Source organism: Daphnia pulex, chromosome 8 (genome assembly GCF_021134715.1).
Source record: "Daphnia pulex isolate KAP4 chromosome 8, ASM2113471v1".
Taxonomy (NCBI): domain Eukaryota; kingdom Metazoa; phylum Arthropoda; class Branchiopoda; order Diplostraca; family Daphniidae; genus Daphnia; species Daphnia pulex.
The window spans coordinates 7,889,708-7,915,389 of NC_060024.1; the positions used below are offsets into that span (position 1 = coordinate 7,889,708).

The 25,682-nt window shown below is 39.4% G+C and overlaps 4 protein-coding genes across 8 annotated transcripts; 2 read left to right on the forward strand and 2 right to left on the reverse strand.

Moving 5' to 3' along the window:
* The first annotated feature begins 181 nt into the window (after positions 1-181).
* Positions 182-1,379, forward strand: LOC124200611 (PR domain zinc finger protein 1-like). Its single transcript, XM_046596881.1, has one exon. The coding sequence runs from the start codon at positions 399-401 to the stop codon at positions 1,377-1,379; it is 981 nt and encodes a 326-aa protein (XP_046452837.1). The 5' UTR covers positions 182-398.
* Positions 1,380-14,564: 13,185 nt separating this feature from the next.
* On the reverse strand, positions 14,565-20,600 carry LOC124200392 (alpha-(1,3)-fucosyltransferase C-like). Of its 2 annotated transcripts, XR_006877295.1 has the most exons (4): positions 20,381-20,587; positions 19,052-20,297; positions 18,255-18,547; positions 14,565-15,974 (listed from the first exon to the last, which is right to left on the reverse strand). XR_006877295.1 is itself a non-coding variant. In XM_046596619.1 (2 exons), exons 1-2 carry the CDS (start codon positions 20,492-20,494, stop codon positions 19,122-19,124), a joined length of 1,290 nt encoding a protein of 429 aa, XP_046452575.1. In that variant the 5' UTR covers positions 20,495-20,600; the 3' UTR covers positions 19,107-19,121. The 2 variants fall into 2 exon arrangements, 1 of the variants encoding a protein (XP_046452575.1); XM_046596619.1 differs by lacking the exons at positions 14,565-15,974; positions 18,255-18,547 and having other exon boundaries at positions 19,107-20,297; positions 20,381-20,600.
* Positions 20,601-21,099: 499 nt separating this feature from the next.
* On the forward strand, positions 21,100-22,714 carry LOC124199528. Of its 2 annotated transcripts, none has more exons than XM_046595361.1 (5): positions 21,100-21,378; positions 21,481-21,785; positions 21,846-22,029; positions 22,104-22,338; positions 22,409-22,714. In XM_046595361.1, exons 1-5 carry the CDS (start codon positions 21,222-21,224, stop codon positions 22,704-22,706), a joined length of 1,179 nt encoding a protein of 392 aa, XP_046451317.1. In that variant the 5' UTR covers positions 21,100-21,221; the 3' UTR covers positions 22,707-22,714. The 2 variants fall into 2 exon arrangements, with proteins under 2 accessions (XP_046451317.1, XP_046451318.1); XM_046595362.1 differs by having other exon boundaries at positions 22,104-22,259.
* Positions 22,715-22,842: 128 nt separating this feature from the next.
* Positions 22,843-25,328, reverse strand: LOC124199527 (carboxypeptidase B-like). Of its 3 annotated transcripts, none has more exons than XM_046595359.1 (9): positions 25,051-25,328; positions 24,741-24,941; positions 24,547-24,597; positions 24,210-24,401; positions 24,002-24,133; positions 23,768-23,871; positions 23,565-23,687; positions 23,304-23,478; positions 22,843-23,206 (listed from the first exon to the last, which is right to left on the reverse strand). In XM_046595359.1, exons 1-9 carry the CDS (start codon positions 25,232-25,234, stop codon positions 23,031-23,033), a joined length of 1,338 nt encoding a protein of 445 aa, XP_046451315.1. In that variant the 5' UTR covers positions 25,235-25,328; the 3' UTR covers positions 22,843-23,030. The 3 variants fall into 3 exon arrangements, with proteins under 3 accessions (XP_046451315.1, XP_046451314.1, XP_046451316.1); XM_046595358.1 differs by having other exon boundaries at positions 24,502-24,597; XM_046595360.1 differs by lacking the exon at positions 24,547-24,597 and having other exon boundaries at positions 25,051-25,327.
* Positions 25,329-25,682: the final 354 nt, after the last annotated feature.

Consider the following 25,682-nt stretch of genomic DNA (forward strand, 5'->3'; position numbering starts at 1 on the left):
ATCCGCCTTACAAGAAACTCCATCGCTACAACATTCCGACCAGATCGGATGTGCGCGATCTCCTAAGGAGCAAGGATCCCAATCATCTCAGCCCGGATTCCAGCTGCTCGACGACAGCCATCAATAAATCCATCCGCAACGAGTCAAGCACTTCGTCGTGGACCGCAGGTGGTAAGCAGCAGCACCACCACATCCACCACCTCAGTGGTCACCATCCGTCTCACGGATCGCATCCGTTCAACAGCCGGAGTCCGTAACCGTCGCATTCGCATCAGTTCCACAGCATTAGCAGCAACGGATCCAACAGCCGATCGGCTCCATCTCCTCATCATCCGCATAATGAATCCGGCGGAAGCTCCGCCGGAAGTTTACTTTACAACGTCAACAACGTTGCCCAGATGTACTCCTCGGTCCATTTCAACATGTACGCTTACGGCGGAGCCGAATCGAGTGCATCCACCGGTGGAGGAAGTGGCAGCACTCCCACCGTCCCTCACCCCCTGGCTTCGGCTTCTTCTTCCTCATCCGCTGCTCACATCCATTTGCATTTACCGATGCCGCACAGTCCAGCGGCTTCGGCCGCCTCGTCATCCGGCGGTAACGGAGGAGATCGTTGCCGGGACCATCGTGACCCGTCCAAATCTTCCATCCGATCCAGCGCTTCATCTCTCAGTCCCAACTACAGCCAGGCCCTGCACTGCCACACCTCACCCGGAAGCGGATCGCTGTCTCCCATCGGATCGGGCAGTCCGTCTCCCAACGGAAGCCAAGGGCGCGGCTACCGCTCGCTGCCGTACCCGTTGAAGAAGAAGGACGGAAAAATGCACTACGAGTGCAACATTTGCTGCAAGACGTTCGGCCAGCTGTCCAACCTGAAATTTCACTTGTGGACGCATTCCGGCGAGCGCCCCTTCAAGTGCAACGTCTGCACCAAGATTTTCACCCAGCTGACCCACCTCCAGAAGCACCACCTGGTCCACACTGGGGAGAAACCGCACCAGTGCGGCATTTGCAAGAAGAGATTCAGCAGCACGTCCAATCTCAAGACACATTTGTGGCTGCATTCCGGCCAGAAGCCCTACGCCTGCGATTTTTGTCCGGCCAAATTCACCCAGTTCGTCCTCTTGAAGTTGCACAAGCGATTGCACACCAACGAGCGGCCCTACACTTGCGGCGGATGCCAGAAGAAGTACATCAGCGCCAGCGGATTGCGGAAGAGCAGAAAGCACTCCTTGACGACAATGACGATCCGTGCTGGTAGTGGGGAAAATCGCCCTCGTGTTGATAAACGCTTCAACCATGGATTATTCCATGGATTTTTTATGTGTGTTTCTCAGATATCAGTCAAGAAGCGTGACGCCATAAAGAAGATTTTTTAAGCTAACGGCGGCCAATACTCTGCGCAATTCGAAAAGGGTAAAACCAACCTTATCTTAACTCCCTCTGCGAAAGGCGACAAATACTCGTACTCAAGACGATTAACGTCAAACTTTATTCAAAGAGATATTATTTGGACCGATTCAAAGAGGAACACACAGCGTATTGTAATTTGTGCGACTAAGCGCCATTTAAAGAAATTAGCAAAGGCAAGAAGATGGGAAGCAGATGGTACATTTTCTATTGTCCCCAAACCCTTCCATCAGCTTTTTGGAATCCACACTACAATCAGAAAGAAGGGTAATGTTAAATCGGTACCTCTCCTCTTTGCTTTAATGTCTTTTCGAACCACAATTGCTTATGTCAAACTTTTGCGTGCTGTTGCTGAACTTATTAAGCCGTATAGCCTTCGTGGTTCTTTACAATTATTAGAAGTTAGTCTAGATTTTGAATCAGCAGCATGGAAGGGCTTTTCAAGAGTTTTCCCGGGAATTGAAATTCATAGTTTTTGCATTCATTTTTATCAAGCGATTTTCAGGAAGATTCAGAAGCTTGGTTTATCTAAATTTTATTGTAACAACCCTAGAATACGTCGGCTTTGTATGAAACTAATGTCTTTAAATTTATTGCCCCATCGTTTCATTAGAAGCTCCTTTAACAACCTTAAATCTCTATTTAACTATGTCGAAAAATATTGGATCAAAGATGCAATTTGGAAACCCAAAATGTGGTCATCTTTCAATGTGGCCATTAGAACTGTACTAGATACTGATACATAATAATATAAGATACATATAATATAAGATACTGATAGTCCTGTCGAGGGCTATCATGCTAGGCTAGGTAATGTTGTAGCTCAAAATTTAAAAGTTCCAATAATATAATATTTTCCCTATAGAAACAAAGATTTAATGGCTTCTAGCAGTAATGAAGAAGACGCTCAATGGCGAGCCAAATGGCTGCTTCGGTTGCCTTGGATGACTGTAAACAGTATGATTGATATGGTATGATCGCCCTGTTTATAAATCGTTATGTCAGTTGAATAACGACGCTGCTCTCATAGTACACAACATTACTATCTTCTTTGAAGGTGATTATGTTAATTTCTACTGTTGTTCTTACTTCAAGTTAAATTTTCTGTTAATTATTAGCCTAGTTCATTACTGAATTAACGCTCTTATGTTTATTAAAACTAATAACCTTAATTTCCATTAATATCCAGGAAGAAAGCGTAATCGTTTTGACAGACGATTTGACGTCATCCGAAAGTCCCATTCAGTGTACGCGCCAACAGTTAATAAAAAAATGGCTGCTCTGAAAAAGGAACTGGAAGAACTAAGAGAACAACTTATATCAAAAGAAGAGTTGATTGATATTCTCATCAAGGAAAAAGATGCATTAAAGATGCGCTTAGAATACGAAAAAAAAGAAGCAGGAAAAGCGTAGCCAGCTTCCATTTTGTGATACGGAGGGAAGGGTAAACAAATTCTTGTCAATTAGGGCCGGAATGGAACCCATTCCGGCCGATCAGTAAAAAAAATGGGCCGGAACAGAAGGGCCGGAAAGACGTGGGTCAACGGAGATCGAATTGACAAATTCAAATCTTAATTGCGGCATCAGTTAATTATCGAACATTCTAATAATAAATAAACGAACTTAGAATTAATTATTGTTTAGCTTGCTATGATGTTCATAATTGGTTTCCACAAGTGTTAAGTCACATAGCGTACCATTATTGATAATAGAAAATTATCACATACGGTCAACTAAAAAATGTTTAAATCTGTGACTTGTCGTCCCCATAGATTTAAGATCGTTGCATACATACTAGCCTTAAACCACGGGAGGGCTTTTATTTTATATCATAATCTTCGTGGCTTATTAAGTACGTCACATCATTAAATCAAAAAATTTCAAAATTAAATATCGACAGGTTGAACATGTATCATTAACGTATTGGGAATAAAAAGTACTTGAAAGTGTATCAATGTCTTCGTGGAAGTGGTCGCTAATGATATTTCACATGTAGGCAGGGATATTAGCGTGAGTGTTCACTTCGTGAAATAAGGGGAAAAAAACTTTGTGTAAGCTTTACTGACCTTAATCAACGGATGGCCTCTGTTTATACAGAAACCCTCGGCTTATAACTTGCCATTCCCATATCACTGAAATATTTCGCATTAAAAATGTTTGAATTGATTGACATTAACAACGGCTCCCATCAACAACGCAGAGGTTAATTACATATCGTCTTAACTTTGAACTCATTTCAAATAGTGAGCAATGGTAGTCGTGTCGTGCTCCTAGTGAGCATTTAATATTTCAGCGATATAATTAAAAATATAACTGCGTAAAAATATAAGCGTCCGTTAAATTGGGTACAGTAAGATGATTCATATTCTAGAGTGGTTACTAGTTAAAATTGTGTATCAATCCCAAGATTGTAACTTTATTACCTTCATAGATCGATATTGTTAAGCCCTACTGTCGTAGAAAGTAAGAAAAGTAAGTAAGTAAGGCCAAGATTGTATTGTGTTTGTGTTTTAGATTAATGATGAGTCACCATCCACCAGACCGTTAAAGTGGGGAGAGCTCTTAACCCTGCAGTCGTTAGCAGCGAGAGTGAGCAAGGTGCGTCGTCTGCTACTGGCTTTCGTTTTGTTTCCCCATTCCCTTACTCTCGGTTGCCAGATTAAATTAAATCGACTTGGCCTTTTCTACTGAAACTAGTGTTGCAAACAAATTTAGTCAAAGTGTTACCTAGACCATGGGTATGGAGATATGGTTTTCAGTCTCCATGTTCAATTTCCCATAAGAGGGGGATCCACTCATTTTAATAAAAATATGTAGCGGAATCACGCCACTAAACGGGTGTGTAAGTGGACTACATGCTATTTCCCTTGAAAATGCATGAACATATTTTCATTTTTGCTACAATTGCTATCATTTAAGTAGGGGAGAGAGTTTATATATTTATTTACAGTCCCCTCCATAAGTATGGGATCACCCCGCGCCGTTCCATAAGGCGGCGTGTATTTTTCTAGTTGGTTTTTCGGGTGGTAAAAAGTGAAAAAATGACATAAATTCACAAAACTTGGAATTTATGTCATTCTACCTCTTTTGTTTTGTCTGAATTTTTTTCAGATTTTTTCGTTCATGGGATAGGCCTCTAAAAGTGGCTCCAAAAGTATCGGATCGTTCCGACGCCAACCATGTTATCTTATGGCCCAAACTTGTTTTCACATAGCTTTTTATATATTCATTTTTTTAGAAGGAATTTTTATTTTCAAACCGTGTATACACTACCCCTTCATAAACTAACTGTGAGTTTTGCATGATGATCCGAATCATTTTCGAATTTTACCAGATTTATTCATTTCCCGAGTTTCTGAAACCAGAGACTGCAGAAGACTTCATTTACGGTAACACCTTGTAGGTTATATTGGCAAGAGCTTAGGGTGCTTTGTTGCTAGAGGGCACCGGTGTTTCCCACTTTTACCCTTACTGCTAAAAGTAAAATTACAATATCTTATTGATTAGTTTATTTCACTAAGATTTATATCCATAGTTGGAATCAGCGAAAAAAACTGAATTTATTGGTGTTTTTTATTAATATTTTCATGAAAATGCCCCACCCGACTAGCTTTAACACGGCGACATAGCAAAGAATGCCGTCCTTAATATTGAGTAGTCCATGGTCAATGTCGATTTACTCTGGACTGCGTTCTCTGAAAAATATCGACATTCCCGGCTTACTGATTTGTGCACTGTTGCCAAACATTTCTTTTTTTTCTTATCTTTTATTTTCCTTGGACACCGTCTCTCAAAATTTGAAGGTTGGAGTAGTCTCACGCAATCTCACAATTATCTCAAATATCGAATTAGAAGGAATACATTTGGAATTCAAACTAAATTGTTAAAAAGATGTTACATTTGATAGACATGGCCCTGATGGACTCAAAAGTAGCTAACCTCCACAAAAGACAAATGTAGTCTGCATTATTTCAGAATGCTAAACGTTTCGTTTGTTCAACGTTTGAACAGCTAACATTCTTCTACAAAAAACAATATGGGGCGTGGTGGTTCTTTTAAATGAAAAGTTAAATGTATGATGCGCATCAAATAAAAAACCGTTTTGAAAAAAGTTGGATATATTTTTAGTTTAATTTAAAAAAAGAGAAGAGTTAGGCGGGCTTTTCTTCGCGAACAGCCCGGAACCCGCGCCCGTTAGGGGGTATCCTAAAAATTTCCTTTCTCTCCTCTTTTTTTCTAAAATTTTCCAAAATGTCTCAATCTTTACTGATTTGGTTTCCATCAATTCAAATCATTTACTCAAGCTAAATCATTCTTTTTAACACACTTAAGCCTATTTTCATCAAAGGGTGCTGAATTTACAAGAAGAAGTTGGATATAATTTTAGTTTCATTAAAAAAAGAGAAGACTTAGGCGGGCTATTCGTAGCGAACAGCCCGGATCCCGCGCCCGTTAGGGGGTATCCTAAAAATTTCCTTCCTCTCCTCTTTTTTTTCTAAAATTTTCCGAAATATCTCAATCATCACTGGTTTCCATCAATTCAAATCATTCACTTCAGTTAAATCATTCACTTTAACACACTTAAGCTCATTTCCACCAAAGGGTGCTGAACTTACGAGAAGATTGGGAAATGTTGAGTAGTTCACAATGTAAGTCTATATTCTTAAAAAACAAATGTGAGATGAAAAAATGTGAGATGTCAATGTCGATTCACACTGGACTGCGTTCTCTGAAATATAGCCAACTTAGTCGAACTTGTTGGTTAAACCAGAAACTTGTTGGAGTAGAGTCTCGCGCAATCTCACAATTGTCTCAAATATCAAATTAAAACGAATACATTTGGAATTGAAACTTAATTGTTAAAAAGATGTTACATTTGATAGACATGGCCCTGATGAACTCGTTCCTCTGACATAAGCCATCAGCTAGGGCGTGGGCGTATCGACGCAGTCACAAATGTATTAGGGAGGACGTCCGCAAAAGTCTTCACGAATACCTTGCCCTAACTGACCGAATCGAAGATTTCGAAATACCAATCAAAAATGTTAGTCTGTTTTCAAGTAACTAGAGTAAATTTTGTTTGAAGTCAGAACTCGTTCAGACAAACTTAAATGTAATAAACAAATTCCCCATTTTTGACGCGATTGAGCAATTTGTTATGTTATGTTTAAGTGGAAGGTATAAATGTCAATGTCTGGCTAGCTCTTGATTTCTGGGGAAGAAGTGAATAAACTAAGATTTCTTGTATAGTGATCGAATAGAAACTGTCGAATCTAGAATTTCAATTTTCGTCAACAACTCGTTGATAGTAATGGTTTTTTAATGGAGTTTAGGGGAAATCCTCTCATTAACAGATTTCCGAGGATTAGCGCAAACGTCAGTGGTATTATTCGTGTGCAATAAGTATATGAAAACAACAAACTGGCTTCATCCAAGTTGTTCTGCAATTCCCTAAACAGTAGATTTTTTGCACCACCGAACGTTACTATAGGAAATCCTAAAATTGTTTTGAAACGCATGTTCGTTTTATAAACGATGTCATTAGAAATAATCCAGAACTGGAACCCACAATTCTGAAATCGCAAGAGGGAAGCAGTCTAGATTATTGTCAAACAAATCACTGTGTTGTAAAATTGCGTTCCGTTAAATTTTTTAAAATGACTTTTGAGAGTCTTTCCCTAGAACTAGTTTTGATATATGTATTGGTTTATACTGATGTGTCAATAAATGACGTTTGTAATGTTGCCCAAAGTTAATCGCGACTTAATGAAATCATCAAAAATGAAAATTCCCTTTGGAAAAAGAAGTTCGTTCAAAGGTAAAATATGGATTTCTTCATTTCCTCAAGGAAGAATCTGTTGAAATGTAATTATGAAATTTAAAAATTAAACAAATGTACTTTAATTATAGTGAATTAATCTTCGTTAAAGCTTTAAAACAATTGAAGTGTGAATTAACATCTTTTTCATAAATTGAATTTATGATTATTATGTAAAGTAAAAAATTTTTGTTTTTTTTTACTCAAAAGCTTTCTGCAGTAAATTAGAATAGAAAGCCTACATTATTAACTTATGAAAATTGTTGAGCAAAAATTTTGTTGAGGGATTGTTCGTGGACTTTAAAAATTTAGAATGCAATTCATTTCTTATTCTATTTCTATTCTATTTAAAAAATAATTCAGATGGCCAACATTAGTGAAAGCAGTGTAACTTGATGGTAAAAATTGTTTGCAACGGGTGCAACATAAGATTAGTATTGAAAATGAAATGAATAGGATTGTTAAGCAAATGGCCAAAGAATGTGGCAGCGTTTACCAACCCACTTTGGAATCTGTGGTTCATTGTCAATCAGTGAACTATATGAATGTGTTGAAGACTCCACCCTGCTAGCAATTTTACGTTTCCAGGACGGACTGTGTGTGTCCTTTCCGGACGATGGGATATCCCATCGGTCCGTCCTGAGTCCGTACGCGGGACATCCAAATGTCGCGCCCAAGGATGTCCCACCGTGGACAGTCAATGGACGTCACCACAGGACATTGTAGGGACAGAAAATTTTTAGGATTGAAGAAAAGAAATTCGCGTGGGTGAGTCGGGTCACCCACCAAACTACTTCTTTCACCGATGCTGCAGCACTTTTATTTTTTTGTCACATCTTCTTTTGATGTGGCATATTTTCTTATTTTTTTATTACAATGAATAGAATAATATGCTAGTACTTATATTTGCACTTAGTAATAAAGTTTTAGATTAAATTATTGCAAAAATATTTTAAGGAGGAGAGAATATTAAATATGGAATAAAGCGAAGATTTATTTCAATATAATATTAACAAAAATTTATTTATTTTTTCTAATTACAAAGAAATCCTATCGTAGATTTACAGATAATTAAGTTAAAATAATGTATTATTACACCGCTCGTCTCCAATATGATATTTATAGACTTTATCATGTATGGATTATATACGGTGGGAACTGGGAAGGTAGATGGATGTCAACAGAACATTCAACATTTACTGTCCTAAATGCGTCCAACTTTTCCGTCCTTAGGACGTAAAAATTGGACGTCTATTTGACGACCAAAAGAAATAATCATATAGATATGAGTTTTTATATGATTATAACTTATATATGATGATGAACTTGATTATACGTATACATGATATAAGTTCCCAAAGTGGCCAGACGTCGTTTGGATGAAGGGACTAACATAGGATATCCTATGGATGTCTTGTGCTAGCAGGGCTTTTTAAAGAAAGCCTACAAAAACAAAAACGGTAATGAAATTAATTGACGAGAGATTGGTTTGCATGTTATCTTGAATAAAGTAATACTCTAGTATATCATTTTTATAGGTTCCAATCGTCTTCACTAACGGAAGTATATTGTGCGAAATATTTACTTCGTTACTTGAGAAGTGGGAAAGGCGACAGAGAAATTCAAGACTACCTAAAAGAAGAAAAAAAGAGCTTTTGAAGGGAGCATTTTTGGTTTCGCAATGGGGATCGTTGACCGAAGAAATATTACCACAATGGGGAGAAGTGAATGACATGTTGAATAACATACACTCACATTTTTGGTATAATTTAAAAAACCTAACTGGAAAACAACTGACACAAAGCAAATTGAAACTGAATGTGTGAAGACACTGTTAAGTTATGTTACTGAATGTTAAGACCTTTTTTTATGATCTGAATTTCGTCTGCGAAACTGTTTCCGATTTTGACAAAACGGATTGGGTACAAAGGAAGAAAGCTTACTACATCGTTGAAGTTTGAATTATAATTTTAAGGTCCTACTACATTTAGTATTTTATTTGAATCTTTTTTTTTCTCACTTAAGGTACTACGTTCTTGAACGGGAAAAGCCATTTTACTAGCATTAATTTTGGAAGATCTTTTAAAGACTTATGATTTCTCAAGCGAAATTGTTTCTGATGACACTTTAATTTATCTAAAAGTGAAATTGAACAAGGCAAAATAATTATCTCTTTGCATGACATTGCTACGCTATATCTTCAACCAGATAATTTGAAAAGGATTAATAATCAACAGTTAGCTGATTTGGAACTCAACTTCAAAAGAAAGATGTGTACTTGGAAAACTGACGATCTTGGATTATATGCAACGTATGCGATGTCGTGCATTACATACGACAAGCACATCTACGAAGCTCGGCATCTTATCAGAAGTAGACATGAAAGTAATTCATTTGTACTCTCGATGGCACTTTCATTGGAGGAACGAATCAACCTCCATCAATTCAAATCAGCCGTAATTATTTAACAATTTTGTCTCTAAAGTTAACAGAAATTTAAAAAAAAATTAACTTTTGTTAATTTAGAAACCAATCATTCCCAAGATGCGAGATCATTTTGGTTACAATGAATACGATTACGATGTTGGAATGGCGATTTTGTTAGTCAGAGAGCCTCAAGGTGACAGGTTGGGAAAAAAGCAGAAGGTGTTTACGAAAATCGCGCTTACGACATCTTACTCGTGGCGATTTATCGATATATCAGAGGCATGAAGTCATCGCTCAAGATAATTGGTTTTGGCACCCATGGTTCCGATAGACCATTCTGGCCGGTAATGTTCGGCGGTTAGGTTAGGTTAGGTAAGTTTTGAGTGAAAATGTGAGTAAGAAACACTTCCCCGAGTACGTCGTTGACAAAGACGCTACCCTGTTTCCCTCGGAGGACAACGCTCCGTACGTTCATGAAAAGATTACTTTTATCTCCATGATGTAACCGCGAAAGAAATGGTAGTGGAAGATGTAGGTTCGGTAGTGGTAGAGAATGGGTAGTTTCAGCGTCATTTGTAGCATGCTTGCATGATAAGTGTGCTTTACAAAAAAATTTACATGCATACATACATACATGTTCCTTCCTCTTCCAAAAAAAAGGAAATAGGAACAAAAACAACAAAGGGAAGAGAGTGATGCAAAATTTCAGATGCGGCAAATGCAAGAAGAAGGGTCGTATCCGCAAAGAGTGTCCCAAATTACATCCTGGTGGGAAATGACACTGCTTCAGCCCAAATATCCATCACTTGTTTCTTTATTGGGGAGGTGAGAAGGTTCCCAGTTGTGTGGCAAGGGGAAATGGGCTTTAAGAATCAAAATTCCCTTGTGTGATCCCACCTGCTTTTCAGCAGTGCAGATATTGATCTAGCTTTTCAAAACCCCATCAACTTCACATAACCAATCAAGCAGAGTGAACAACAATCGGATTGGCTCCGCAAAAAAAAAGGGAAGAGCCGGCAAATTCTGTGTTATTTTAGGTTTACCTTGAGGGCATGATGCACAAGAGGTGTTAACTGACGACGCAATTCTTCATAATGGTGGTTGTCACTTCGTCCATTTGAAGCGGTTTGCCAGCATTTCCGATAATTCAGTGAATGAATCAGACGAGGTACACTCTTATTTAATATCTTTTTTCATTAATGTAACGTAACTAAATATTACTTTTAACTTTCAGAACTCTATTACGATCCATTTATTTAACTTTAACTTTTTTTACTCTTCCGAGTTTTCAAAACAAATTGTGGAGAACATTTCGCCGGATGTTTCTCGTCGTCTGAGCTTGCAATTAATTAGTATTTTGAGTTTTGACTGTGCAAAAATGCTATCTAGTACTGTGCAAACATATCCACGGAGAATTTTTAAAAAAATGCCATCTGTCTGTGACTTGTATTCTCTGCATTGTTGTAAGACATTTAAAAACTTTGGTTAGTGGAAAATTTTAATATAATTGAATACCGTAAATCTATAGATTCCCACAATTTGTTTCACTGTACTGACTGTTTGAGACAAACAATAAGCCACGTGACAGTATTAAAAGATCTGCTGAATCGTATGAAAAAAATACATTAAACCCTTGAACGCAGGGATGACCAACTTTTGAACCAGTCACAACCTGACTAGGATTACAAATAAATAATATGAAACTCATGAGACCCTCTGTGATACCAGACCACTAAGTGACGAGAGTAGATTTTAAAAAAAGACATTACCCTTACACATGCTCATTATTAGTTAGAAACCGTTTTACGTGTAAACAACAGATAGCAATCTCTCAGTGTACATAATATTCTCACGATACCATCAGCAAGTTAAGAAAACTAGGCCCTTTTATTTTTCTATTAAAATTTCTTAGAGATTAAGGATTTCACTCGGCTGGAAATGGATATAAGTTAAGAATGACCTTATCTACAATAAAAATTAAAGATTTTCTTATATCGCAATGGCTGCTTGGTGTTGAACATAAACAACAAATACTTCCAAGATTTGTAACCAAAAACATTATAAAATTATGCTGCTGGCCTTACACTGCAACACAAGGGTCAAAACGGGCAAAACGGGGAAATTGTTTTTTTTTTTATCAATTCGAAAAAGATTTGGGATACATTTTATTTTATTAGAGGTGACTAATGAATTAGCCATTAATTAAGGGAAATAGTTTTATGGGGGGAAACTGCAGCAAACACAGGGGAAGCATTAGTTAACGAGGCTTTTCACACTCTACCCTTGTCCAAAGAGTTTCTAAACACTGTAAAGGCTAGCGGGACCATTTTTTTGTTAAACAAAAACGTTAAAGATGTTTCCCAAATGAGAGAAGAAAATTGTTTCCAAACATAAATCCCACATGAAGAAAAGGGCAGAGAATCTGTCTACGCTACGTTTTCGTTCGTCAGAAATCCTAGCGCTAGAGATTGGCTTTTTCTTTTCCTTTGGAAAAAATCCCGAGAAGAACTGATTTAAAGGAAGTTGTAGGAACAGCTAAATTGCCGTGTCACTCTTTTTAATTGTTTTCCTTTTCTTTAATTTAATTCCGTTTTATTGTTCGTAACGATCTAGAAACTTTACCCGGGAATCACATTGTGTTCACAGGAAAGAACATGAATTTGCAAAAAGAACATTGAGGGTTCTAGGAATAATAAAAAAAAACTACCATGTTCAATTTTTTGGCACGAAACACGACAAGATTGTTTTGAATGCAAAAAATGTCAAGCCATTTAGAGCTATTCGACAGCAGGTATGTGTTGCGATTGGAGGGGAATGATTGATTGACTGGATATGTTTGATACAACTCACATATCTTTACAACAACGCAACAATTTTCACCCTGGCCTGTCAAAGTAGTTGAAATTTATTGAATTTTTTATCTGATTGTTACATTTTATTTTCTACCATTTAGATTCTTGGAATTACAAAAAAGAAGTACCTCGTACAATTTTTTGGCACAGAGCACAAAAATGTTATTTTGAGTGAAAAAAATGTCCATACATTTACAGGTTTTCAACAGCAAGTATGATCTGTTTAATCGAATATTATTAATAGTGAACGATTGTTCGTAACGATCTAGAAAACTTTCCCCGGGAATCACATTGTGTTCACAGGAAAGAACACGAATTTGCAAAAAGAACATTGAGGGTTCTAGGCATAATAAAAAAAAACTACCATGTTCAATTTTTTGGCACGAAACACGACAAGATTGTTTGGAATGCAAAAAATGTCAAGCCATTTAGAGCTATTTGACAGCAGGTATGTGTTGCGATTGGAGGGGAATGATTGATTGACTGGATATGTTTGATACAACTCACATATATTTACAACAGCGCAACAATTTTCACCCTGGCCTGTCAAAGTAGTTGAAATTTATTGCGATTTTTATCTGATTGTTACATTTTATTTTCTACCATATAGATTCTTGGAATTACAAAAAAGAAGTACCTCGTACAATTTTTTGGCACAGAGCAAAAAAATGTTATTTTGAGTGAAAAAAATATCCATACATTTACAGGTTTTCGACAGCAAGTATCATCTTATTAATCGAATAAGGTCCTTCGAACCGGTTCTTAGAGCTAATTCTAATTCAGAACCTTTTTTTACTGTCTTGCAGTGTCCAGCCGATTTATTCCACCTCCGGCCGACCTGGTCAAACCGATCGACGCCATCAAGGAGTACGGAAAAACTCTGGTAGCAGCAGGAGATCAGCGGGAGTGTTGGCGCTTGCTCGAATACCTATTCGAATTGCCCTTCTTCCATCTCATCAACGCCCCAGCACCCTTGGCGAGGATGGTGATGGTGGTGATGATAGAATTCAATAAAATCGAAGCACGAATTTAGTTTTCATGTCCCTTTTATATTGTCATGGCATGGCATCGACTCAATACACACATGGTAATATAACATGGCATGAGATTAGTTAAATACAAAGAAATACTTTAACCAGAACACTTGATACTCACACCACAGATATTATAAGAAGAAGCTAGACAGAAGACTAGACAGTCTCCGAAACAATTTCCAGTCAAACTGATAACTAAAGAGTCAAATTTGCATTCACCCGAGATTGGGCGTTGCGCTAAAACAAAATCTGACAATAATACCGATCTTGGGGATTCCGAAAGCTCAGTTAAACTCGATCATAATTTGGCAGAAGGTGAGATCAGTAATGTTACTACACCATCCCCATCACCATCATCACCATCACCATTTAGAGCCCAGGCAGACACCACGGAAGGTTCTCCAGGCAGCCAGACGCCTGAAAGACGCGGTCGCTCGACTCCCAGAGGACAAACGTAGAGCCATTGAAGAGGAGGACAAAATCCTCGCAGATAAGGCCCGAATCGCCCGCGAGTCACGGCTAAACGCCAGGGAGGCAGCCAAGCGTAAGGCCATCATCCACGAGGAGGCCCTCCTGGATCACGACGCCCTTGACTTGAAAAACGATTTCTGGAGCTCGACGCTAAACGGAGACGTACAGCGGACACTCCGCTCATTGTGCAGGTCAACTGCACCCCAACTCAAGGAGGACTAATCCCAGCGAAGGAGCGCGAACTGGTCGAAGGGACATTTACTGGACCACCAGGCCCCCACGTCATTACCATCGGAAAGATCACCGCCAGGCTCCGAGCAGAAAGAGCTCTGGAAGAGCGCATCGCTTGAACTGGAGCCATCCGCACTGGGATCTTGACTCCTCCGGTAACCCCGTTGCCGCCTTTGCCGACCCCGGAAGAGCTACACGTCCCGTCAACCGAGACTCTGCCCACTACACCGAGAGCCCCGAGCTCATTGCCGTCTACCCCTAGACGCCCGCAAACAGAGGACGAGCTTGTACGGAGCCTTACTAGAGACGGGTGTACTCTCCGCCCGGTCCTAACACGGATCACTCCGCCGAAAGAGAAACCCACGAAAGGGAAATCACTCCCCAAGAAATTGAACACCGACTCCAGTACATCCCAGCCGGTCCCATCAGCAAGCACGGCCACAGAGTCTGACCTTGAGGCGCTGCGCATTAAGATCATAACGGAGGGGACACCCAAGAGGAAAGACATTCGAGTCGCTTGCAAGATAGCACCAAGATCCAAGACTCCTGATCACCGACGAAAGAACCGCCCAGAGAAATCTGGTAGGGAATTATCCCTGATAATTCTACATGGTAATAGTGATTGTTCGTAACGATCTAGAAAACTTTCCCTGGGAATCACATTGTGTTCACAGGAAAAAACACGAATTTGCAAAAAGAACATTGAGGGTTCTAGGCATAATAAAAAAAACTACCATGTTCAATTTTTTGGCACGAAACACGACAAGATTGTTTTGAATTCAAACAAATTTCAAGCCATTTAGAGCTATTCGACAGCAGGTATGTGTTGCGATTGGAGGGGAATGATTGATTGACTGGAGATGTTTGATACAACTCACATATCTTTACAACAGCGCAACAATTTTCACCCTGGCCTGTCAAAGTAGTTGAAATTTATTGCGATTTTTTATCTGATTGTTACATTTTATTTTCTACCATTTAGATTCTTGGAATTACAAAAAAGAAGTACCTCGTACAATTTTTTGGCACAGAGCACAAGAAGGTTATTTTGAGTGAAAAAAATGTCCATACATTTACAGGTTTTCAACAGCAAGTATCATCTTATTAATCGAATATTATTAATAGTGTTTTAAAGGCCTATATTTTGTTATTATAGGCAAACCAAACCGAAGATTTTTAAACTACTAACTTAATTTTTTAACTTGTATTTTCTAGGATCAAGGCATAATTCTTTTGACAGACGATTTGACGTATGATGACAGTCAAGTAATGCAGTACACACACAAACAGTCAATGAAGTTAATTGCTGCTCTGCAAAAGCAATTGAAAGAAATAAGAGAGAAGTTAAAGTCAAATTACGAATTAATAGAAATTTTGATCAAGGAAAACGAAGCACTTAAGTTGAGACTGGATTATGAAAAAAGAGAAGCAGCAAAAGCACACGAAATTGTGCCGCGCGCCTACGCCTAGCGTCACCAGCTTCCATTTTGTGGTTAATGGTTTGTGGTTGTAGTATATGTGGCTGAAGGCCAAGATTGTATTGGTGTTTGTGTTTTAGATTAATGATGAGTCGCCATCCACCAGACCGTTAAAGTGGGGAGAGCTCTTAACCCTGCAGTCGTTAGCAGCGAGAGTGAGCAAGGTGCGTCGTCTGCTACTGGCTTTCGTTTTGTTTCCCCATTCCCTTACTCTCGGTTGCCAGATTGAATTAAATCGACTTGGCCGTTTCTACTGAAATTAGTGTTGCAAACAAATTTAGTCAAAGTGTTACCTAGACCATGGGTATGGAGATATGGTTTCCAGTCTCCATGTTCAATTTCCCATAAGAGGGGGGTCCACTCATTTTACTAAAAATAGGGTGTGGTTTTATTAAGATGGCGGATTGCAGCGTTGTCGGACTACAAGAATCCTGCTATCCGCTTTGTGCAAGAGGTCTATTTACTCTAAATTTATAAATTTTAAAATAAAATTGAGATAGCAAAAGTGTAGATATACTTTTTATGTTTAATTCCCCCAAAAAAATTTCTTACTTCAAAAATGTGTTTTATAATTCAAGATTTCCCAAAAGCGTTTTTGGAGGGAAATTTGGGACGAAAATGTGGGGTGAATTGGGACTAAAAGGGAGTCTGTAATGGGCGGAGCTTAGCTCAGTGGCAACGCTGAAAAAATAATAATTTTTAAACAAATAATTTTTAAACATACAAAAACCTAAAACATAATGAAAAATAAATACTAGGTGGCAAATATAATCGCATGATATTTTTATAATTAATTTCTAACAATATTTTAGTGCTAAATTTTAGTGTTTCGCCCTGTCCCATATAATCCTCGAATTTGTCCACGCCCACTTTTTTTCCGCAACTTTAAAAATCGGTAACATGTTGTCCCTGGCCCCATGTCTTACCAGAACGGCGCTTAAGTTTTGGCCAAATAAAAGCCCGTGCCCGTCAAACAACAAGGATATGGAGAATAAAGACAGAAATTTTCTCAATGAAAAAGAAATACATTTTTTTTAAGCGATCCCTTTTTCTTTAAATTTTAATTCTTAGCAAATCATAATTTTTCCCTATTTAAAAATGTGTCTATCTTTGGAATTTTTCGGAAATTTTGGTTAAATTCTGTTAAAATCTCTGAGCAGATTAGCATACCTAAAAGAATTTAACCAAAATTTCCAAAGATAGGCTCAGGATCTGGTAAAAGAACGAAATTAGTTAAGCAATTTGCGATAAGAAGAGAAACACTTGTTCAACTTACCGGAATAGTGTGAGAACTGAAAAGTTACTCACTCCAACACGGTGATAGACGGGGTAAAGAATTTATTGTAGAACATACATGGCTTTACGGTCCTACATGCGAAGTGCGAGACTTCTCTAGCATGAGGTGGGCAAATACAAAAACATAATAACTACAATAGAAAAAGAAGAAACAATAACCCGAGAGAATGTGACATCCTGCGACGGGTGAGCCAGAAGGACTGAGCTCTAGAAAGAGTGAGCCAACACTAGACCGACTGAACAGCCTAGCATTGACTGAAGAAGAACTGCGTTGGGTGGGGTTTTATACCGAAAAGCTAGGTCAAATGAGGTCGGGAGAGAGTCGAAGTAATAAAAGAGAAAGTGACTTGAATCGAGGTCAGCGAGAGAGCAATAAACAAACGAGGAGAATGAACTATTTTGCCGAGAACTAGAGCGCTGACAGCCAATCCTTACAATAGAAATGATGAGCAAGAATTGCAAAGGAGAAACAACACAATAAAAGTCCACGACAACTCACGGACCACAGGACTGACAGCGTGACACACCGCGGGAAACTTTGTCTGTTAATCAATTTTTTTAAAACTATTGCATTTAAATCGATATCTCCGATCTCCTCCTCCAAGGGGAGGAGAAACGACAAAAATAGGCCCGCCCTCTAGTAGGCGAAAAGGACCGAGCACTAAATTTTCGAGCACTTAATTGGACCGAGCACTAAATTTTCAAGCACTTAATTCATTATCACTATGGCGTTCCATACAAATTTGTCAGTTTCTGACCTCGCTTGTCGTTAACCCCGCGTTTTTGCCATATATAAATGCGTAGTTCCCAACATCATTAAGAAAAGTGACAAGAAAGAGGCACAAACTGGTACATATTTCCGTTGGGCAAACTTGTGTCGCACGGAAATGCGCGCTCGTTTCTGACGAAAAGGTTTATGAACAGGTGGAAAAGACACAACACTTGATCGCCAAGTAAGTTTAACAATTATCCGAGCAATTATCTATTTCTTCTCCCTCTCCTTGTATACAAGTCAATGGTAATAAATAAATTACTACCGGTACGGTACAGTACTTACTTTCCTTTTGTTAATACAACTGTAATCATCTAGTATAGCGACGTGCAATTTAAACGTCTAATTGTGTTTTATGTAGCCTAATAGTTAAGGCTTATGCTTGCTCTTCTACTAAAATCAGCCTGAAGTGCTTGGTACGTAGCCCAAATAATTCGCCTGTGCAACGCATATCATTTAACCAACCTGAAATTGAAATCATTTGTCTGTTGTTTGTTTCCTTGTAGATGATTTTGGCTGTTTTGGTGGCTGCCGTCGCCGCTGCTCCTCAGTCTTGCCTTGTGTCGGATTCAATGGACTTTCCTACGCCGCTGCTCCCGGAGTCCCGGTTTCGCATATGCTGGCTATGGCGCTCATGGTGTACCTCCTCCCTTCGGCTGTACACCGCTGCCGCTACTCCCGTCGGCTATATGCTGCCCCTGGCGCCATCTTCGTACCATATCGATCGGCACTAGAGCAAGTACGAGCGCGAGAATGAGCTGTTGAACAACATGGATACCAAATCGCTTATTTTTAATCGTAGGTCTACTCGAATGGAGCAATAACAGCTTTAAAAAACGACCAGTTCTTTTTGAAAAAAACCAGCAACAGGCGATTACGATTTTTTTTTTAAATTGTTTATTCTTAGAAAATTATAATAGCTAATTATTTATTCTGTAAGTTTTACTGGTAACGTAGTAGGCTACAACGCTACATAAACATTGGAAGCCATCTATTTCTTACACCAATATATGTTAATGTCACAAAAGATTGGTCCAAATAAACGATCTGATAACTTATTTTTTAGGTAATATGTGCATTCGAGTACGCTAATAATAAAACACCAACACCTATTCTTCTTAATTTTAGATAAGAACTACATCATGCAGAACGACTGAAGATAACAATCGCCGACTAAAACTTAAGAAATATACAATTAAGATCGTTTACGTGAAAATTTGAACGCGACACTCACTCGTTTTAAAAACTCAACGAAAAAATACCTCGGAAGGAATGGGTAGGATTTTCCTATGTGGATTTTCTTTAATGGGATAGCATATGTGACTGAATGTATTAAATTGACTTCAATGGACGTTGGCGAAGATCAACGCCAAGAGAGCCTGAAAGGAAATTACCCCCGGAAACACAAGCCATATCGTTTTGAAACCACCAATCGCTAATGTCTTTGTACACTTTGGGTCTCTGGTGAGGATCGTTGAGCTTCTCGCAAAGTTCGCACCAACCCGTCACAGGCCGACTGACTACTTCGTAATCTTTTTTCCAGTCAAAATATTTCAAGTAGAGGCCGTCGTTTTCGTCCAGCAACTTTAAATAATCGGCTAAATCTTTGGGAGATTTGAAATCGCTGACGTCAATGTAAGATAAAGGTGGAGCGTACGAGGAGTAATCGGCACCACCGTAGACGATGGGCACAATGTCGGATGACAATGCCCGGTAGAATTTCTCTGTGACGTAGTCGGTGCAGATGGCGTTCTCGGCTGCCACGTAAAACTTGTAGCTGTCTAGCAGCTGATCGCACTTTGAACTCCTCGACGGCAAACAATTCAACTTGCCACACCGGCCGTAAACGTCAATCCCAACATATTTGCCAAGTTGGCCAAAATATTCTTCTCTGAGGCCGTCAGTGTGGCAGTGGGAGACAAACCAGGCGACCATTTTGGTTTTTTTAGTCACTAACGACCGCGACTTGTTCCACGGTTGAATCAAAGCGGCCGGATAAGCGGGTGTCATTTCCGGGTGTAGAGCTCTTGGCATAACGAGCGATGGCCGAAGAACGTCACTTCGCCTCCGGATTGATCCGTACGGATGTGGATCATAAATGTCCGAGTCACGCCGGTAAGTCATAGTCCAGTTGAAAAAGTCCTTGGTCCAAACGAAAACGGGCATGTCTTTTTCTCCGACGCACGTCTCGTAATTGTAGAAGATGAAGCGCTGATCCGAACGGCGGATGACTAAACTGGGGAAATCTAATTCGTCGAAATCCATGGCGTGAAAAAGAACTGCGTCACTAACATTTAAAAGTTTTCGATCGTCTGTTGTCACGCAGTTGCTAAACTGGCAGCCAGCCTTGACAAAAGGCTCGTGTCCCAATCCGAATTCGTAATTCTTCGACTGGAAATATTCATTCCAGAATAATATCCGCTTCATGTCTCCATGAAATTGTTGCAATCTTGGCTGTGTATGAGATGATTCACTTGTGCGATCGCCTGCGCCTATCCCGAAGTCCACCTAAAAAAAAAATAATAATAATAATTCAATTTATTCATTTGGAAAATAAATTTTTTAAGATGACTTCTTTGTGACAGTTTTACCCAAAGGCGGAATAAGATGAAACAGCAAGCCGTTAAAATCCAGATAAGAAGAAAACCAACTGCATTTGTCTTGCAAAGAAAAGAAATTCGCCAGAAGAGCGATTTCGGCATCATAATGGTATACCTCAAACGATTGGTTCCTCAATAAAATTGGTTTTGGTCCTTGGCTACATTGCGGATTAGAAGGACGTTCGTTCGGTACTCCGACTAGCGATGAACTGAAAATAAATTGTATGTTCTTACAATATAAATAGGTTACATTTGAAATTTTATCATCTGCAAAACCGTGTGTAAGTAGTGAGATATACTTTTGTAGAGAGCCTGAGGAAAGTGAACTGTCAGTTCGTCGTCATAACGAAAGAAAATCCAATTATAAGGCCACCAAAATCTTATGGTGTATATACCTGCCGTATATCACGCAAAGGAATAATGCAATCAGTGAGTTGTGATGAATCTGTCAGTTCGTTCATCGCTGGATGAAGATGGATGCCTTGGACACGTCAGTTCATTCGAAGGAGGGAAAGCGAACGTGCGGAGAAAAACCAAACTGATATTTTTACCATGGCAACTGCTCTCAATGAGCTTTTAGATTTAGATTTTCCTCTTGGGCTTCTTTGCTCTTTACCTTGACAATCAAAACGTTTATGTCTGGCGCTGTTTGAAACTAAAATTTATTCCACATCTCCAACTGGTCCTATAGCTAAACGCGTTTGTGTATTGGCGCCGTTCGGTTGTGTGGAACTTTTCTGGAAAAATGGGCTCATTCTGGCTTTTCTGGCTTGTCTGATCAAATATAGCTTATTAGGGCTGCAACTGTGATTTTTGTTCCGTTGTTGCGACAATGATGACGATCCCTATGCAGAAAAGGCGACTATTATCCGTGTTACGAATAATCTACGTTGTCTCGTCGCTCTCTTTGCTTTCGCTGACAGCTTTCGTTGTCTATAATGCGGAAATCGGACAGTGGAAAGCGGTGACTGGCGATAATAAGACCCGAGGTAATTAATATTTCTAAGTCATCAAGTTTATTCCAGAAAGTGTGCCTAATAAAAGTTTTTTGTGAATGTATGCAAATTATGAATCACATTATATATCTCAAGACAATTCGTATTTCTGCGTGGAAAACATCCTTGATCAACGATCGTTTGGTTCAAATGAAAAACATTTACCCGCCAAAAGATCTCGCGACGGTAAGAAGTTAACGGCAATAATGCCCGAAGCGCAGTGCAAGTTATTGGATTACACCGCTGAACATGTAACGTCCTGCCTCGATATTCTCCAGTCTAAAATCAGCTTAAATAGAAATAATAATGTTGCCGCAACTACGGAAAAGAATAAGACGACGTTGCATTTTGTTTTCATTGGTGATTCAAGAATCCGACAGCAGTTTCTCAACTTTCTCAAGGTGAGAGGCCACAACACAACACAGTTTCAGCACAGCACCTATATATAAACTTCACTTCAGATCATTCCGGAATACGACAGGACAATGCAGCCGAATCCCATTCCGCCTTTTCACCACGGCCAAATCAGTGTTAATAGTAGCCTCCTTCAATTGCGAGTTTCGTTTCACTGGCAGCCCGTCATCAACAACGACGTCGTGAACATGATTCGCCAATGGATCGATCCACCCAATTTTATCTTTCTAAGTAATTTGTTATTTTGCACGAAAATCAGAAATCAGAAAGTGTATATTTGGCATCGTTTATATCCGATTTTACAGGTATGGCAGTTCATCACATGATAGCAGATATCGATTCCGTCAGCATCTTGCAATTGTACCAGCGTGATCTTAAAGAACTGAGTCTTGTTCTCTCTCAAATCGCCAGCGTCAGCCAGGTGATATGGATCAATCAGTATCCAACAGTCGATTTCTATGGTGAGATTTACAGCCACAACACGGCCATTCATTCCGAGAAGGTCCATGGCTACAACAAAGCTGCTCGACGCATAATTGAGTGAATCAGTCAACAATAAAGTGCAAAAGCTAAATAATGGCTATAATTTTAAAAAATAATTGACATTCAGGAATCACAAGAGCATCACCTTATGGGACTCGAGTAACCGACTAGCCGAAGAATATGTTCGTGGCTGCGTGATTTTCAGTCATCGCGCAGGTAAAGCTCCGGCTATGTGTGGAGATTTCATTTGCGATCAGGTCAAAGTTCGCGAAATCGCGTACAGAAATTGCAAGGACTATATCCACACGGGTTACGTAGCTCTTTCCCAAGCTACTCAATTTTTATTTAATGACATTTGCAATAAGAATTTTCACAATTCCTATTTTGTACATACCGATGCCAGAAAAAAAACATTACAATTTTGATTAATGGCGTTAATAACAGCATGTTCGATTGATTTGTCTTCAAAAGACATTTGGCAAAGATTTCACTAAAAACCAAACATATCAGAACTTTTGATTTACAGGAACAGGATAAAAAATTGGCCTAGAAATGATCCGATATTTTATAACCGATGTATTTCTTATAGAAAGTATGCATGTCAAGAGGATGTCTTAAGTCATACGTACGTAACAAAATATTATTAGGTTTCAGCATTCCAGCACTGTATTTTTGACGTATAACTAAGGCGGTTGGAAAACGCTTTAAAATATGAGACTTGATAATTTTAATACGTTCGTAGACATAAATTAAACTTTGAGGGTGGCTACTTTGTCGACAAAGACTTCCAGCGCAGGGAAGAAGTCTTCGCAGACGGGCCGAATGAAGGAGGCGGGCAGAACGAATCCATGATTTCCAGTGTCAGCCAATTCGACCGTGTAGCTGTACTTGATTCCAATTGACTTGGCCCAGTCGTCGGAGCCACCTTCAATGCCAATGAATTCCATCAATTTAATGAGTGTTTCCGTTTGAGCTGAATTTTTTTAACTTTTTTAAATCGATAGTGTATGCACACTATATACCTGCTGCTGGATAGAGAAGATCGGCTGAATTGCCAACGGTGTACTTGTAGCGACGGAATTTGGAAGCCGCTTTATTGGCAAGATCTTTCATGTCGTTGTAATCGATTGGGTATTGAACATCATAACCCCAAGGAATTAGGACATATTGGCCGTAGCTATGCAGGGTGAGATAAACCTATCAATAACGCACAGACGTATAAGTCGGTTGTCTGGAAGAGCCAAAAAAGGTCAGAGCCCACAGTTTCGTCGTTTTCTTTTTACTTTAATTTGATTGGCTTTGCCGCTTATGAAATTTGAAACGGCCCGCGTTTCCGGCTCCGAAAAGGCGTTGGCTCCGTGATAAATTTCGGAACATTTATCTCGGCTTGTACCCTTACCACCCCACTGTTATTAAATTCAGAATAAAAAAATTATTAAAATATGTACCACAACGCTGATATGCGTATAGTTGCGTAATTAATTACCTGGTAACCAAAGTTGCGATTGGGATCAGCACCACGACAGCGAGCTCCAGTCGAAGAACGGGTTTTGCGCCATAGACGATTGCTCGTGTGTGTGTATTCGTAACCTTAAGTGGCAATGAAGAGAAATGCAAAATACATTATTATCACGATTGGAAATTTCCAGTTCTTGTAGACTGCTGAAGTGCTGATGTATTAGGGTATATATCAGCTGGCGAAAACCGGGAAATTACGTACCGTCAGGATTCATGACGGGCATGATGTACCAATCAACGTTTTGCAACAGTCTCTCGTTGCTAGGTTCTTCCACAAGCTGCTTAATGATATAAGTAGCCACAGCTGGCGAAATCCACTCCCGAGCGTGAATACCTTGACGACGAAAGAAACAACTTTCCAATTAGAAAAAGCTAAGTTATTAGTGTTCCAGTCGAGTTTTGTTAAATACCTCCGTCGATCCAGATGGCAGGTTTGGTTCCGGATGAAGACGAGGATATGCGAACAACGTAAAGCGGACGACCTTCGAAAGAGCTACCGATACTGACTAGTTGCACGAGTCGCGGGAACGAGTCCGCCAGGTAATTTAAGTAGCCGTAGATATCGTCAATCCGGTGGTAACTGTTCCAGTCCATTTTATGGCCTGTCGTCGTGAGAATGAAACTATTGAATTAAAGAAACTCCTGGCAATATTAAAGATTGGCTTCTCGAGAGTCAGAGTTTGCTTGTCGGTAGTCACTAACCGTAGGCATAAGGAAATTGTTGAGTTTTAGTAAAATAATCCTCACCGGGAAAGAAGGAGATAAAGGCAGCCAAATACCGCTTAAATCGACCCGCCACTTATTTGAGAAAAATTGATTGCGTGAATAAACCAAAGCACAATTATATAGCGCATAGTTATTAGCAACAGTTAGCATTTTGATATTATAGCCATAATCCAAAGAAAAATGTCAAATAAAATTTAAAAAAAAAACTCGTTTACTTTTTCGATTTTCGTACTCGTCGCCGCTGTCGGTGACATTGGGGTTCTCGTTGTTGATTGCCGTTTGCATGTCGCTAATGGTGACCTCGTAGGGGATTTCCGCGTCTGCCAATCGCAATTTTAATTCCGTCTGAAAATCGGGCGAAACCAACAAATCGACGGGGCTATTGTGCGATCGGGCCTCTTTCCATACCTCCAACTCTGTGCACATATAATCACGTGAAGGAGGCGATCAATAATCACATTGCCGGATTATAATAGCCGACGGCGCTGTTTTATAATGTAAACATGAAAGTACTAATCTCATTACCGTAGTCCTGTCGGATTTTCAAGAGGAATTCGCGTTCTTCTTGGTTGCGAGGCGTGGCCGACCACAGCTGGAATCCGGAATAGGAAACGACATCTTCCGTCCAGGCTTGCAGCGGCTCCTGCGGAGCCGTGTGACTAGCGGCGAAGACACAAGTGAAGATGATAGTGGCCAACAATGGGGACATTGTTTCTTTTCTGTTTCTGTGTCGCGAGCGAGGTTTCGGACAACACCGACCGGCGCCACTACTGGAACAGTTATACTGCCTCTTCCTGAAAATGGCGTTGAACAGACCAGTATTTATAAAGTTTCCCTGCAGCGCGACGAGAGCAACTAGCGCGAGATGACCCACATGGATAACGGGAGGTACTACACACATGCCATGACCTTCTATTTATTTATTGATGTTACTATTTCTCTTTTGTTTTTACCTTTTTGTATTTTTCAGCAATTTTATTAAGGTCCCTTACCCTCTTTGACTTTACTTCCGCGTTTATTTACACGTTCATTTATTACCATTTATCGCCAAGTCTCTCAATAAGAGTCTTCTCTTATTTTGAAAAAATTTCAATCTACGCCAGTTTTCAGGCCGCTACAGTTGTTTATTTCGATTATTTCAAATTGCCTACGTGACA